Here is a 15,307-nt window from a genome sequence, read left to right on the forward strand (position 1 = left end):
GGGATATTGCCTATCCTCTGCTGCCCTGACAACCCAGCTTCTTCCACGGATGATGACTTTGACCTGTCCCTGCCACAGCGGGCACTGTGCTGAATGGGCATGGCAAAGGGGCACTCTCTTGATCACTTGGTGTTCCGCCATGATCCTTCTAGCTGAGATTTCTTCCCTATCTTGGGCTGCCTAGTTCTGGAACCATCAAACACATTAGACTTCCCTCCTGCCACATCTTTAGCCTCAGGGTCAGCCTTCAAAGAACCAATTCTATCACCAGTGCTTCTTGTGTGTCCTTTGGTCCTTTTTTCCCGCTGTGGTCGAGTTGGAGGCAGTTGGGAATTTAGTTTGATTGATCTTCTCCCTCTCGCTTCCTTGCCTGCAGCAGACCAAGGCCAAAAGGAGGAGATGCTGGTCAAGTTTCACCACTTCCAGCACTTGGCTGAGCTGTACCACGTGTACCACTCCATTCAGCGCTACACGGTGAGCTTTCAGTGGGCTGGGGAGTGGGGCTTGCTGCGCTGGGGGCTCTGTTCAGTTTTAATGAGCAGCAGACCTCGAGATACACAAGAGACCAATTGAGACACAAGGAAATGCTGAGTAATCCCAACTGTTTTTTTAAAAAGTATTCTTTAAAAATCTTGGTTTTTGGTTTTTTTTGGTTTTTTTTTTGTTCCTAGTAGATTTCTTAATTGGTAGGTAGCTGGAATTCTGGAGTGAAAATGTGAAGTGCAATTCAGACAACCTAGAAGTGTTGGTCTCTTGTTTTTTTTTTTAAGGTTTCTGGACATGCAAATTCCATATTAACGCCTCCATTATTTAATTCCCCTCCTAGTCAAGACGTCTTCAAGTCCAACCAAAATCTTAGATTCCAGGCCCAGCAGCGCTACTTACTGTGACCTTGGACAAGTTACTTTATGAGCACATAAACTTGTTTTTCCTCAGTTTTCTTCTCTGTAAAATGAGGTGATCAGAGGTCCCACCGACTCTAACATTCTATGAACCTTTTCGTTGTAAGCCCATTTCCTCAGCATCATCTTTATAACTACCCTAATTCCTCTTCAACTTCTTGGATTTTTTACTAAAGATGATGTTTTTTTCATCTCTAATCATTTTGGTTCCTCCTATCTGCACCTTCCTCAGTTCTTTCATGTTCTTATTAAAGAGTGGTGAGCCAAACTGGACAACTACTTTTCTTGCAGTTACTCTGTGTCCTAGGAAAGTGGGCCAAGGGTTGCTGTAAGACCTTGATGGCACTAGTGTCCTTGAAATACCCATTAGGACCCTGGGCCCTGAGGGGTTCTGATTCCTTTTCCTGATTTCCCCTGTCAACTGCCATAAGTCTCTCAGTCTCTACCAAGGGTTCTGTGTCGGGGTTGAGGGGTGGGGAGGGGAATAACCAGATGTTCATCTAAACTCAGTACATTCTCAGGGACAGATGTGTCTTCATTTGATTCAGTAATCATTAAACTAAAAGTGATGCATTCCTTGCCCTTAAGGAGGTCACATCACTAGTGGGATGTGGCATTATTTCATTAAGTGGTAAAAAGAAACAAGATTTGTAGTTTTGTCACTTCTTTTTCACACACCCAGTAGCTGGTCTTCAGAATCAAGTCCAACAGAAAGCATTTATTAGGCACTCGTTGTATGCCGGGCGCTGTGCGCTGTGCTGAGTGCTGGGAATACAATCACCTGTAGACACTTACTGTGTGTCCACTTTGTGCCCTGTTCCAGGCACTGCTCTTCCTCTGGTCTGAGCAGTCGTGCTATGTTAAGGTGCAGTGAGTGCCGCCCACTCAGGTCCTGGGTGACCTGAAGCGTTGACCTGAGGATGGACTCCTCTCATGCTGGGGGAGGGGCTATTCCACGGGAGTCACAGGGCCCAGTAAAGAGCATCTTCCTGTCTCCCAAGACAGCGTTCAAACAGTGTGGGAGCGTCCTGGAGATGGACAGCCCAGCCCCTTCCACAAGAACCCAGAGAACAAGGCTTCTTTCTCAGAGGGCCAGGCTAATCAGAGAGGCCACACTTAGTGTAGCCGAGGTAGAACCTGGTTTTTATGCCCTGTTTTAGCCTGGCAAAGAAAGCAACCTCAGGGTAGAGGTTTTCATTAGAATTTTTCTTTTGGAATTAAGTTTTTTTTTTTTCAATTAACAAGCATTTATTTTCTCTCTTTCCTACCTCCCTTACAGAAAAAATTTCAGCGAAATCCTCAGGGTAGGATTAAGGCAACATTTTACTTTCTTGTGGCCAGCTGAGTACATAGAAAAAGTTAGAAATTCAGTAAACATATTTTAAGTACCTACTGTGTGCCAGGTACTGTGCTGAGCACTGGGATGCAAATAAGAAAAAGAAAGACAGTCTTTACCCTCAAGGAGCTTACCATCTAATGGGGGAAGCCAAGACACCAAAGGAAGACAGAAAGAGGGTGGGGCCCCCAGGCTATATCTGGCTGGGGCCATCATGTTTTAGGGAGTCCAAACCAAACAGAGTTGCTGATGGAAAGTGGAGAGCGAAGTGGAAAGTACTAAGACCCTGGAAAGATAGAATATAATGTAGTAAGCCTTTAAAAGTTCAAATCGGGGGGCAGCTAGATGGCGCAGTGGATAACCAGCCCTGGAGTCAGGAGGACCTGAGTTCAAATCCGGCCTCAGACATATGACACTTAACTAGCTGTGTGACCCTGGCAAGTCACTTAACCCCAATTGTCTCACCAAAAAAAAAAAAAAAAGCAAAAACCCCCAAATAAATAAAAGTTCGGATCGGTTTGGGAGAAGACCTTAAAACTTAGTGAAAAGCTCGAATTATTGAATATTTTTTAAAGGAATATGGTTGTATTACTATCTAGAGTCCGCAACAGTTACAACTAAATGCTAGCCAGGTGTGGCCCAGTAGGAGGCTTGGCCTGGTTTACTTGCATCAATCTTATCTAAAACATAATTTAAAGCATATATGTGCTTACAAAACAATCAGTGTGCCAAATTCTTTCAAAATGGTTTGTTTCAAGAAGTCAGTTAGGTCACCCTCTCCTTAAAACCTTGCTTATATGACAGATTTGCCTAGTAAGGCCTTCCATAGCTAGGGCCAATAGAATTCATCACAGCCCCTATCAAATTATCTCAGAATTCAGCAAAATGAATACTAGATCTGATAGGCCATGGATTTAACTCAGGAATCTAACTGTCTTTTTTTGCCCTTTTCTTGCCACAGGAGGAGCCCTTCAGTTTTCATCTTCCTGAAACTCTCTTCAATATCTCCAGATTCCTACTTCATAGTCTATCTAAGGAGACACCCTTGGGTATCTCTAAAGTGTATCCTTGCTCTGCGGGTCTGAGCAAAGCTCTGCCTCACCCTCTGGTCCTAATGCCTATAGCTTTTTCTTTTAGAGCACTTTACAAACAAAACCATTTATCTTTGCAACAGCCCCTGAAGAGAGTGAGCTAGCTGTCCTTGGTCCTGCTAGAGAATCAGCCAGGGAAAGGAAAGTGTCTATGCCAAAGAGGGAATTAGTAGGAAAGGACCTTCTGGGTCCTGGCCTCCAAGGACTGCCCTAGGCTTCTGGAATCTTTAGTCCTTCTCTATAAATGCCCTGCAGAGAAACAGTATGAGAGCTCTCAGCATTCACCTCCACAAGCATTTGTTAAAGACTTCCTATGTAAAGGAGTACCCAGAGCAGTTGACCAATATTTCAGTTCTCATCCATCATAAGACCATCCGGCCTTAAGTCCTGCCCCCAGCACCAACGGAACCTCTCAGTACCTCAGTTAATTCTCTGAGACCATCCCCTACAAATGAGTTGCTGATTTGCATCACTGGAGGGAGGTTACACACTCGGAGTTCCTAGTACCATTGAAATCATGTGTCCACATCTATGTCTGTCTACCTAGACCTATAATCTGTCTGTCTATCTAAATGCACCAATAGTGCAGTCATTGATGGAGACCTAACTGACCCTTCTCCTTCTGTGCAGCTCTCCATAGAGGATCTCTGTCTTATACTGAAGGCCTTATTCTAGGTATTTTTTTTTACCTTTCTTCAGTTTTTGTGTATCCCTTAGGTTAGCTATGTGTTACTCCTTTCCCTTGCTACATTCACCATCTCTTTTCCAATTATAGATTCATTTACAGGATGATGTCCCTTACACCATGTCAATCAAACATTCTCCACCTGCGACATCCCGTGAAACAAAGAACTCATATGCACAACAGATCAAAAAAACTGGGGGGACTTACAGGGGAGAGGGTCCTGTGATGGTAGGAGTCTCATTTATGCTGGTTCTTTGACCCTCATCAGCCAGTATTGACTGAGTAACAGACATTTCCTCGCACTGTATTTAGTATTACGGAGGACACAAAAGCATCTAACAGGACAGACAAGATTAACCCACATGAAACAATTAAGAAACGGTCTAAGCATATGTTAATTAAGTTGTGGGATACATCTGCCGAGTCCTGGAGGAGTTCAGAGATGAGGGATGGCAATGAAAGTAAGCAAACCAGGAAGGCTTCCTGGAGGAGGCACCGTTGGTGTGTGAGCCCTGAAGGAGACGTAGGGTTTGGAGAGGAGGAGAGGAGTAGGGAGAGCCCGCTTCAGGCTTTGGTGGAGGGAGCAGCGTAAGCAAAGACACAAAAGGCTGAAATGAACATGATCTGTTCTAGGGAACAGTGAGCAGGACATCGGGTTAGAATAGCAGAAAAACTTCTGGAGGATAGTGGGTGATAAAGTGGGATGGGCAGCGAGGAGTCTCCCAAGGCAGGTTGCAGAGGTCCCAGGGACCCGAATGGAGACACCTTGCAGAAAACAGCAGAGGAAGGAAGACGTAGCTCGTGGGCCAAGTCTGGGAACCCATAACTCAAAGTGGGGCAGGGGGTACAGGAAGAAGAACCTTCTTGTCTTGATGTGGTTTATAACAGGCCCCTCCCAGGCCTGATCCAAACCAGATGCTTTAAGACCCCTTCTAGGCCAGGCCAGATCATCCAGGGCTGACCTGGAATCAAATAGAGGCACTGCCACGAGGCATCATTGTCCTAGCCTTCAGACAGCCTCTCAGTCTCTGCCAGAAGGTTGGGTCATGGGCCATTGCTGAGTGCAGTAGAGACGTTCTGGCCCGAATTTAGGGAGCAAGATGAGCCTTAAAGAGGCCAAAGAACCCGTGTGGTTAAAATATTAATGGAAACTGCACTGTCTTTATCTCTGGAAAAAATCGTATGCCTCTGCATCCGAGAAATACATTTACATCTTACAAATGTGCAAACGCATTTCTCAGGCTTCTGTCCACACCTTCCTGGCACTGGGAAGAGCCAAGCTCTCATACACAGCTCGCTCCAAAAGGAACCCTTGGTTACCTCACTGCCTTTCTACTCCTTCTTCCTCAGCTTGATTACAGAAATACATTATTCACCCTGGCCAAACAGAGCAAAGCTCTGGGTGCATATAAATTGGCTCGTCATGCCTACGACAAATTGCAGGGTCTGCAGATCCCTGCAAGGTTCCAGAAGTCCATTGAGCTGGGCAGCCTGACAATCCGCTCCAAGCCCTTTCACGATAGTGAGGTGAGTGTTGGGTGGGCTCATGGCTGTCATCCCTCATCCCTCTGGCCGCCTGGTGACTGCACCCATCAGCCCAGCCTTTGCTGGATGAGTTCTTGTCCGTCTGCAGATTCAGTTTGAGGTCTGTGCTAATTTCTAAACATTTCCTAAGGATTCATTCCAACCTTCCCTCTCCGACCCCAGGCCCCCCTCCTCCAGGTGTATCCCCCTCTGCCATCTCCTTCCCTGCAGTCTTCACACGTTGGAGGCTTGGGCATGACCTCGCTCCAGTTCCCCTCATCATTTCCTTAATTTGGAGTTGGTTTGAGCCTGGCCTGAGGGATTCCGAAGGCCCCTAGACTTCTTGAAGGATTAAGGTTAGGCGTCTCCTAGGAAGAGCCTTCAGTCTTCAGATGGCAGCACGAACTAACTTGCCCAGCCTCCTAGGTTTGGAGCCAGACTTGGGGCAGAAGCGGAGCCGTGCCAGCCATCATAGGTCTGCCGCCCAGCTGGGCTCTCCCTCATGCTGCTCTTTGGCCTTGAGCTTCCCTTTCCTCTCATCCAGCTGGTCACTCTCTCTTCCATTTTGACCAGTGACTTCTGATAATGTTCTTTACAGTATTGCCCTGAACCATTCATGGTGTTGTGAGAAAGAAACAGGAGCAGCAGAGGAGTCTGAAGAAGGAAGCCTTTGAGGACTTCCCCTCCTTTCTCACTACCCCGTCTCCCTAGTGTGGGCACGTAGGCAACAGAACCGAGTTGGAATAACTGGGTCCTATCCAAACTTTTCCACATATTTCTATGTGACAGACTGGTTACTTCCCTTTTTGGCCAGTTTCGTTCTCTGTGAAATAAAGGGGCTAGACTAGCCCATCCTCTGTGAAGGCAGAGCAGAAACGAGACTGAGCCCAGCCTGCAGGTGCACCGGGGGCCCCTTCTCGCCGCCTGCCCAGCTGGCATGCCCGTAGAGCCGCCGGCCACACTGCATCCTCCCTCAGGACACACGGGTGTCCCTTTGGTGCCGTGCCCAGCAGAAGGAGGAGGGCCTGCTCTGACCCTGCCTTTGCCCTGCTCATGGGAGAAGGCAGTGTGTGTCTTGGGGGTGGTTCTGTCTTTGCAGGAGCTCGTGCCCTTGTGCTACAGATGCTCCACCAACAACCCTCTGCTCAACAACTTGGGGAACGTGTGCATCAACTGCCGGCAGCCCTTTGTCTTCTCGGCCTCCTCGTACGGTGAGTTGGGGGGCGCGCTCACGTGGGAGCCTCGCTTCTTCTTATTCACTCTTGGGGTAAGTGGGGAGCTGGTAGGGGAGGCTTTGGGCGCAGGACTCCCTAGGGAAGGCTCTCTGCTGACAGTCTGTAAAGCCTTTGGGGATCCGAATCTAGGCCAAGAGCCAACCTTAGGATACTGGAGCTCTACTGACGTCCCCTTTATCCCCACCCTGTGACTCCCATTCTCCAGAGGTTTTGCACCTGGTGGAATTTTACCTGGAGGATGGAATTACAGATGAAGAAGCCGTGGCTCTCATTGATCTGGAGGCCCCAAGGTTGACCAAAAAGGAGAGAAAATGGCAAGAAATAACCAACCCTAGTATCCTTTGTGGGGCAGGGCAGGACAGGACAGGAGGCCTAGGGAAGCAGCAGTAGAGGTCAGGTGCTGAAGAGGTAGGAGTGTTTGTTGTTATTAGCATCACCATTGGTATTATGGTTGCTGTTTTTCTCATTTAATACCGTGGCCATGTGGTTATATTGCTTGGTCCTGTTTTGTCTGCTGATGACTCACTTTTGGTTTTAGGCAAATCTCAATCTGTCCCCCCCCCCCCCCCCCCCCCCCCCCCCCCCCCTTTTTTTTTTTCCCCCCCCCCCCCCCCCCCCCCCCCCCCCCCCCCCCCCGCCGTTGGAGAGGATGGCCTTTTCCTCTCCCTCCTTCTTCTCCTCCCAGAGATGTCGGTTTTACACGTAACAACTTGTAAACTTCTTGAGTTTGAGCTCTGGATGTGAAAGGGAGTGTTGTTTGGAGACCGACAGGACATGGGGAGGTGGGGTGCGGTGTGGGGCCTCCTGAAGCTGCTTCCTTTGACAAAGCCCTCCAGGTTCACAAACTTTGAGACTTGATGAGACTGTGGACCACATCGAGGAAGATGACCCATTTACTGCCAAACTGAGCTTTGAGGTGAGAGCTTTTGTGTAGGGCCCCTCACTCGACTTTTCTGACTTCAGTCCTCAGGGAAGAATAAAATCCCCTGCAGCCATGAGGGCAGTGAGACTTCCTGCAGCAGATTTAGATTTAGCGTCTTGGGACAGCCAGGAGGAGTGGGAGAGTTGAGGGTGATCCAGGTTGAGAGTTAGCATCAAGTCCAGTTCATTGGGAATTCTCAGTAACTGTCTGTCGAGATCTGACCAGGACCATAGCTAGAGTACAACGTTTGGTCCTAGATACCTTGTTGAAATGTGTGCAGACAAGGGCGGTTGTCAGTGTTTAGCCTGGAGATGTTTGAAGGGTATTCCATGGAGCAGGGATCACCCACTGGATTTATTCTGTGAGTCACCAAAGGATGTAATTGGAACCAGGGGATGGCAATTATATGGTGGTATTGCTTACATATCTCAGAGTTCTAAGAGAGTGCTTTCTAACCAAAAATTGTTCGATAACGGCCCAAAGTAACTTAAGAGATAGTGAGCTTCCTGTTCCTGAAAATATACCTCACAGAGACTCCCTGACTGTAGGAAGAATCCTTTCTGGGATGAAGTGGTAGGCTGGACTAGGGCCTCTGAAGTCCTTGCCAGCTCTGAGACAGGCCTAGATATGCCCAAAGGGGTGACGGTCCCTTCTTGGGCAGCCCGGGGCACTCTGCCTCCCTCTGTTTCTTCACCCGCTTCTCATAGCAAGGGGGCTCTGAATTTGTTCCTGTGGTGGTGAACCGGGCGGTCCTTCGGTCGATGAGCAGGCGGGACGTCCTCATCAAGCGCTGGCCCAAGCCGCTGCGATGGCAGTACTTCCGTTCCCTCCTCCCCGATGCTTCCATCACCATGTGCCCTTCGTGCTTTCAGGTGAGAGACGTGCAGCTGGGGCCCCCCGGGCTCCCCTGGGCAGGGAGCCACGTTCTATCCCGTTATTGTCAAACTCCAGCCTAGGCACCTAGCGTTGACCAACTTTAGTGGACTGGAGGTAATTTCTCCCCTTTGCCCCATGGCTTTATCTGCCTGTTGGACTGGAGAGCTGGCAGAAGTCTCCAGATGGTGAGACACTTTATGTTTGGAAGGGTAGGCCCATCATGGCCCAAACTAGCACAGCCCAGATCTAGGACTGGTGAAAAAATCCTTGGACCGATGATGTCTTCCTGCCCAACAGTCGTGTCTGCTCCTCTTGGTAGATGTTTCACTCAGAAGATTATGAGCTTCTGGTGCTGCAGCACAACTGTTGTCCGTACTGTCGGAGACGCATCGATGAAGCCAGTCAGTGACCCCTCTGTGCCTCCTCTCCTTCTGGCCCAGCATCTCCCCACGGGAGACTGCAGCAGAGACTGATAGCAGCACATGCGCACCCCTCCCCCGTTATCTGAAAGCCCGGCCTTTGTTCTTCCCAGAGATTTTCAGATTTATAAGGTATTTATATGAAAAAGAAGGAAGAGTTAAAACCATCAAAATGTTTTCTGTTCATATGAAATTTATAGTGGGAGGTGGGTGGGGGTGGGGAGGAAAGTGTGACTACGGACTTTCTATTTGTGGCATTTTCTGCTTTGTAAATAGCACCATGAGATGGAAAAGAGAATGTACATATATTTTTTATTAAAAAAAATCTGTTACTCTTTAAGTTGATTGGAATGTGCATAGCAGCCTGCTGGAGTTCACAGATCTGTCAGACCATTAGCATGTACACTTTGTGAACAGATTGCCTCAATAATTACAAATAAAAGGGCTACTTATTTTCATCAGTGTCTGTATTTTAGCAAATCTTCATATTGTCTGCAACTTAATTTCCTTATGCAAAAGTGCACCTGTTTCTAATTTAATCAGAGAGGAACATTATATTTGTGTGCTCTTAAAATTTAATCTAATTGAAGTGACAGTATAGGGCAGGTTAAAATTTTGTTTTTATATTACCAAGAGCAGTATTCATAAAGAAATAAATACCTGTCTCAGCTATAGATAACAAGAAAATCAAAAAGAAATCAAGTCATCTCTTGTCTTTCTAGATTAAGAGTCAGTTTTAAAAAACTGTTCTTGTATAAGAAAATAGGCAGAGTAGGGGGAAATGGGGAGGAGGAAGAAGGAATATCTCTCCAAGCAGAGATAAGCGCGACCATCCTACCCTTGAAGAGATTACATGCTAATAAAGTACACAACCAAGTATATGCCATGTCATTTCTCAAAGAAGGCAGCACTGGGAAAGAGATTGCTTAAGAAGTGGTACCTGAGCAGCACTTTGAAAGAAATTTGGGGGTCTAGAGTGCAGAGATACAAGGGAGTACATTCCAGATGTGGGGGACCACTTTTGCAAAGACGCAAAATGGGGTAATAGGATGTTGTGTGCAGGGAACAGCTCTCCAGCCACTTTGGAATCGTTGGAACATGGCCCTACCTTTGGCGATCAATTTCTTTGGCCTTTCCTGGGGCTTTAGGGATACCCTGAGCTTGGTCCCCTCACTTTCTCACTGTTGAGCACTTCCAACTAAGGATTAACCTTCCTGTAGCTCACCTGCGGATGTAAGCTGTAGTCCTAATATCGTCCACCTTTTCTTATGTCCCTTTAACCAAACACCCTACTTTTCAAATTTTCTCAAAGTTTGTACTATTAGGAACCATAAGGGAACACAGAGGGGATGATAGCTGAAAATAGTTACAGTGCAGAATCCTACAAAGTAGCCGTCCCTGAATCTTGAGTGGATTGCCAAGTCCTATTCTGAGCTTTCTTTATCCAGGCTCCTTTCATCCTGCTCTCTGCCTCCCCACTATAGACCCTTAATTTCCTGGCCTTTCACTGGAGTGAAAATGGAGTTAGATAGATTCTAATCTTTCTTAGCTCCTCAAATTTTTGCAAAGAGGACACTATAAGGGAAAAATAGGAAGAACAGGGATAACTGAGCTGTCAAAAAAACCCAAAACAACCCAAAACTCCAGCCCATTAGAGTCAAAAGAAGTATTATGGATCCAAAGTATGATTACTCTCAAAGCTAGGAAACTGGTCAACACCACCATCCCAACTTTGGACCAACCAGTCACCCAACTGGACAAAGCCTGAGTCCATCTTCCTCTCTGATCTCACCTTTCTGGTTCCTGAGCAGTCTTGGTTTCTACTCAATTGTCTTTAATACATTCTGTCCCCTGTAGTGCAGGGGGCAATTACAGTAACAATGAATAATAGTGATGGTTAGTGAGTGTCCTTTGTGTTTGTAAGGAACTTGATACTTTCAAAGTCCCTTCTCAACAAATGTCTTACTAGATTCTCTTAGCCCCTTGGTAAAGGCTGGGATTGTTATTCTTATAAAACAGAAGAGAGGCAGCTATGTGGTGTAGTAGATAGAGTACTAGGCCTGGGGTCAGGAAGACTCATCTTCCTGAGTTCAAATCTAGCCTCAGACACTTAGTAGCAGTGTGACCCTGGGCAAGTCACTTAACCCTGTTTGTCTCAGTTTCTCATCTATAAAATGGGCTGGAGAAGGAAATGGCATACCACTCCAGTATCTTTGCCAAGAAAACCCCAAATGGGGTCATGAAAAGTCAGACACGACTGAAATGACTGAAGAACAAAACAGAAGAAGAAGCAAAACCTCAGAAGAGTGACATGATTCACTAGTCATGTCGCTAGTTAGCAGAACTGTGACTAAAATCTAATTTTCCCAACTCCCATTCCAAGGTTCTTTCTAAAACCAGGCTGCCTTTGTTAGAAGAGTTGGCTTTGTTCTGCTGTGATAGAATCTTAGCATCTTAGAATTAGAAGGGGTCATCTTCCCCTGAGTAGGAATATCTAAAAAACTCCCCAACAAGTGGTTATCAAGACCTCCGCTAGTCTTTGACGAACCCTCTTGCCAATTACACAAACATTTATGACAAAAATTACTCTGTAATTGTTAGGAAGTTTTTTTCTCAAGTTGAGCCACCTTTCTGCAGCACCCACTCATTGCACCTAGTTCCACCCTCTGGGGCCAAGCAGAAAAAGCCTAATTTCACTTCCTCGTGACAATCTTTCAAATACTTGGAGACTCTCCCTTCCCTGGTTCCCTGTTAATTTTTCTGTGCTCCAGGCTGAACATACCCAGTTCCTTTAACCCGCAGTTAGCAGTCCGTTCTTTACCTGCAAGGGCCAAAATGGAAAGCACATTTAGGAAATGTGTATTCTATGGAGAAAAAAATGAGGGAAAAGCATAAGGAGTGCTGTACCAACAGAATTCTTGCCATTAGAGTATCTAATTACTTAAAATCATGCATGCATGCTTTCTAGCTAAACATTTATGAATGTGTTAGGATTTTCATCAGTGTGTTACTTGAACTGAAGTCATCTGGCTGGGAAAAGATAGGGGGAAAACCACTACCTACCAACATGTCAATCACGCTGACAGATCAGATGGTCTGTGGTTGAAGCAGTGGGATGAGGAGACTAGACTGGGAATGGAGATGTTTACAACCTTAGGTAATGATTCCAAAACCATTACTGCAGTTCCTTCAGTGAGGGCACCGTGGGAATTAAGAGATGGCATTTCAAAACCTAAGCCCAGCCTAGTTAGCACAATGGAAAGGTCACTGGACTGGGGATCAGGAGGCTTGGGTTTTAGACCTGGCTCTGACAGTCAGTAAATCAGCAAGAATTTATTAAACACCTGCAATGTGCCAGGCACTCTGCTAGGTGCTGCCATTGACTAGATAGCCTTGGGCAAGTCACTCCCTGCCTATAGGCCTCAGCGCTGTAAGAATGAGATATATTTATGTATGCGGGGATTTGGGAATGACTGCACGATGATCTCTTCTGGCTCCGAGTTTCTATTAATATATCTGCCACTGTTGAGCTAGATGTATTTCATCTCTCTGGGCATCTTTTACCTGTGAAATAGAGATGTATGACAATCTGCTTCCTCAGAGAGAGATTATAAAGACAAGAACTGTAGAGCTCATCAGGAGCTTTGAGCTTTTTAAAATAAAGGCCCTCTCTCTGTCTCTGTCTCTCCCTCTCTCTCTCTTTCTCTGTCTTTGTCTGTCTGTCTTTGTCTTTCCTTCTCCCTTCTTCTTCTCCTCCTCCTCTCTGTCTCTCTTTCTCTGTCTGTCTTTCTCTTTCCTTCTCTCTTCCCTCTTCTCCTCCTCCTCCTCCTCTCTTTCTGTCTCTCTTCTCTTTCTCTATCTGTGTTTCTCTCCTCTCTCTTTTCCTTATTCTTCTTGTTCTTCTTCTTCCTGTCTCTCTCTCTCTCTTCCCCATCTCCCCCCTTTGTTCTTTGTCTCTGTGTCTTTGTCTCTCTGATTCTCTCTGTCTCGATCTCTCCCTCTCCCTCCCTTCCTCCTTCCCTCCTTCTTTCCCTCTGTTGTCTCCTGCTGTCCTTCTCCCTCTCGCTTTGTTCTCCTACCTGTCTGATAGTTCCTCCTTGGTTCACCTTCCTCTTCCCACCTCATAAGAACCGGTATCCCAGAAGACTCTGTCCTTTCCTTCTCTATCCTACTCTCCCATGGCTTCACTTATGTTTGTGCAATTGAGTCCCATATGAATACCTAAGTCCAACTTCTCCTCTTAGTTACAATCATATATTTCTAAATGGTTCCTGAAATTCTCCATCTAGATGTCCTGCCTGCACCTCAGACTCATCAGGTCTACAATTGAATCTGTCTTTCCCGAAAAGCCCTCCCCTCCCCTTAACTTCCCTACTGCTAGCTTTCTCTAGAAGTGACCTCCTCTACGTCCACTCTTTTGATGAATATCTGGCCACTGGACCCAGAGGGCTCTGGAGGAGAAAGTGAGGCTGGTGACCTCGCACAGCCCTCCCTCACTCAAATCAAAGTCAGTTGCAAGTCATGTCATCACCTCCCTGATGTCATGGTCCTCTTTGAGAACGAAGGACAAACACAACAACAGCCTTCAATCAGGACCTCAGACAAACTGGCCCAAGAGCCCAGCGCTCCTCTGGCACTTCCACCCCCTCCCCCAACCCCACTTGCTGTCCTCGCTCTGCTTCTTGAGGGAAGAGAGACTCTCTTGAATTTACTTTTGTATCCTAGCACAGCATATAGTAGGCACTTAATAAATGCCTCTTTGCTTAATTGATTGCAACCTCTTTTTAAAGTTTACTTCCATCTGACTGAATAGTCCAGTCCAGACTCTTGTTGCTATAATCTACTGGCCTCCAGCTCTCCCTCTCTTCTTTCTAAAGGAGCTCAGCACTTGGCACCTAGATCATGGCCCTTCCTCTCCACCCCAACCCACTGATTTTATACTTGGGGACCTCCGTACACAGGCTGATTTCCTCCTGGTATGCCCTCTCACTCTGTCAACCTCATCAACTGCATTTCCACCTCACCCAAAGGGTTGGTCACGCCTTAGATCTCACCCCCATCATCGTCAACAACAATAAGCATTTATTAAGCACCTACTTTGTGCCAGGCACTGTACTAAGGCCCGGGATTACAAAGAGAGGCAAAAACACAGTCCCTACCTTCAATGGGAGAGAAAAACATGCAAATGACTATGTACGTACGAGACATATAGAGTGTGAAGAAGACTTCGTTGACCATAACTGTGCCTCTTCCCAATCTCAAACTTTGAAATTCCCTTCTCTCATCATAATCTCTTTCCATTTTTTCTCACGCCACCTAAAACGTTAGGTGGTGAATTCCTTGAGGGCAGAGACAGAGCTTAGCCAGTGTCTAGTATAGGGCAGGACCTAGAGGGCCACATGTGGCCTCGAGGCTGCAGGTCCCCCACCCCGGTCTAGTACATTGTAGGTGCTTGTTGACTTGCTGGCCACAATCTCTAGTCTTTCCGTCCATCCATCCATCTCTGTTCTCCCCATCTACCATTCTTGCTCTGTCTCCATTTCTCTTTATAATTTTTAATCCTATTTTTGACCAGTTTAAGTATGCACTGTCTTCTACCCTTGAATCCCTTACTTAAGAAATGTTTTCTAAATTGGATTGAATTGAACAGGCCCCTCATACAGACACCATTTATACCCTGCTAATAATAAACTCTGAGTCACCCCACCATCCACCTTGTCTGCCCCTCTTCTTGAACTATTGAATGGATTAGGTGCACTGCAATCTCATGTTATTTAACTCTAATTAGGACCTCCTGGATGTACAACCATCTGTGACTTGTTCCCTGATTGGCAGTCATGCTTTCTGCAGTAGCTGTTCCCAACCTTCTCCTCCAACCACTCCCAGCCCCCCCACAACCCAGACTCCCTCAGCAGGTGACAGTGCCGCCACTTTACTGAAAAAATAGAAGCCATCCATAAATTCCCTTATCTCTTCTTTTCCATGCTTCAAATTGCTCTACTTTTTTTTCTTTTTTTTGAGACTTACTGCCTTTTTTTCTGGGATATTTTCATGATATGTTTGAAGGACTGAGGGAGTTTTTTGTTGCTCAGTCATTTCATGTCTGACTCTTCATGACCCTATTTGGGGTTTTCTTGGCAAAGATATTGGAGTGGTTTGCCATTTCCTTCTCCAGCTCATTTTACAGATGAGGAAACTGAGGCATACAGGGTTAAGTGGTTTGCCCAAGGTTACACTGCTAGTTAATGTCTGAGGCTGGATTTGAACTCAGGTCTTCCGGATTCCAGGCCTGGTGCTTTATCTACTGCACCACCTAG

The 15,307-nt window shown here is 46.5% G+C and overlaps 1 protein-coding gene across 4 annotated transcripts in view; it reads left to right on the forward strand.

The window, feature by feature from the left end:
* IFT122 (intraflagellar transport 122) overlaps positions 1–9,448 on the forward strand; it is a 75,197-nt gene extending 65,749 nt beyond the window's left edge. For 2 of the 4 annotated variants that reach the window (XM_027863831.1, XM_027863829.1), the window contains 8 exons: positions 380–474; positions 3,200–3,300; positions 5,376–5,541; positions 6,638–6,749; positions 6,979–7,107; positions 7,610–7,689; positions 8,403–8,567; positions 8,891–9,448. In XM_027863831.1, coding sequence (XP_027719632.1) covers positions 380–474; positions 3,200–3,300; positions 5,376–5,541; positions 6,638–6,749; positions 6,979–7,107; positions 7,610–7,689; positions 8,403–8,567; positions 8,891–8,980 — 938 coding nt within the window. In that variant the 3' untranslated portion in view covers positions 8,981–9,448. Of the gene's footprint in view, positions 1–376; positions 475–3,199; positions 3,301–5,364; positions 5,542–6,637; positions 6,750–6,978; positions 7,108–7,609; positions 7,690–8,402; positions 8,568–8,890 lie in introns of all 4 variants that reach the window. The other 2 variants (XM_027863828.1, XM_027863830.1) reach the window with 2 other exon arrangements.
* The last annotated feature ends 5,859 nt before the right edge of the window (positions 9,449–15,307 follow it).

This window comes from Vombatus ursinus, unplaced genomic scaffold (assembly GCF_900497805.2).
Source record: "Vombatus ursinus unplaced genomic scaffold, bare-nosed wombat genome assembly UNPS02014773.1, whole genome shotgun sequence".
NCBI lineage: Eukaryota > Metazoa > Chordata > Mammalia > Diprotodontia > Vombatidae > Vombatus > Vombatus ursinus.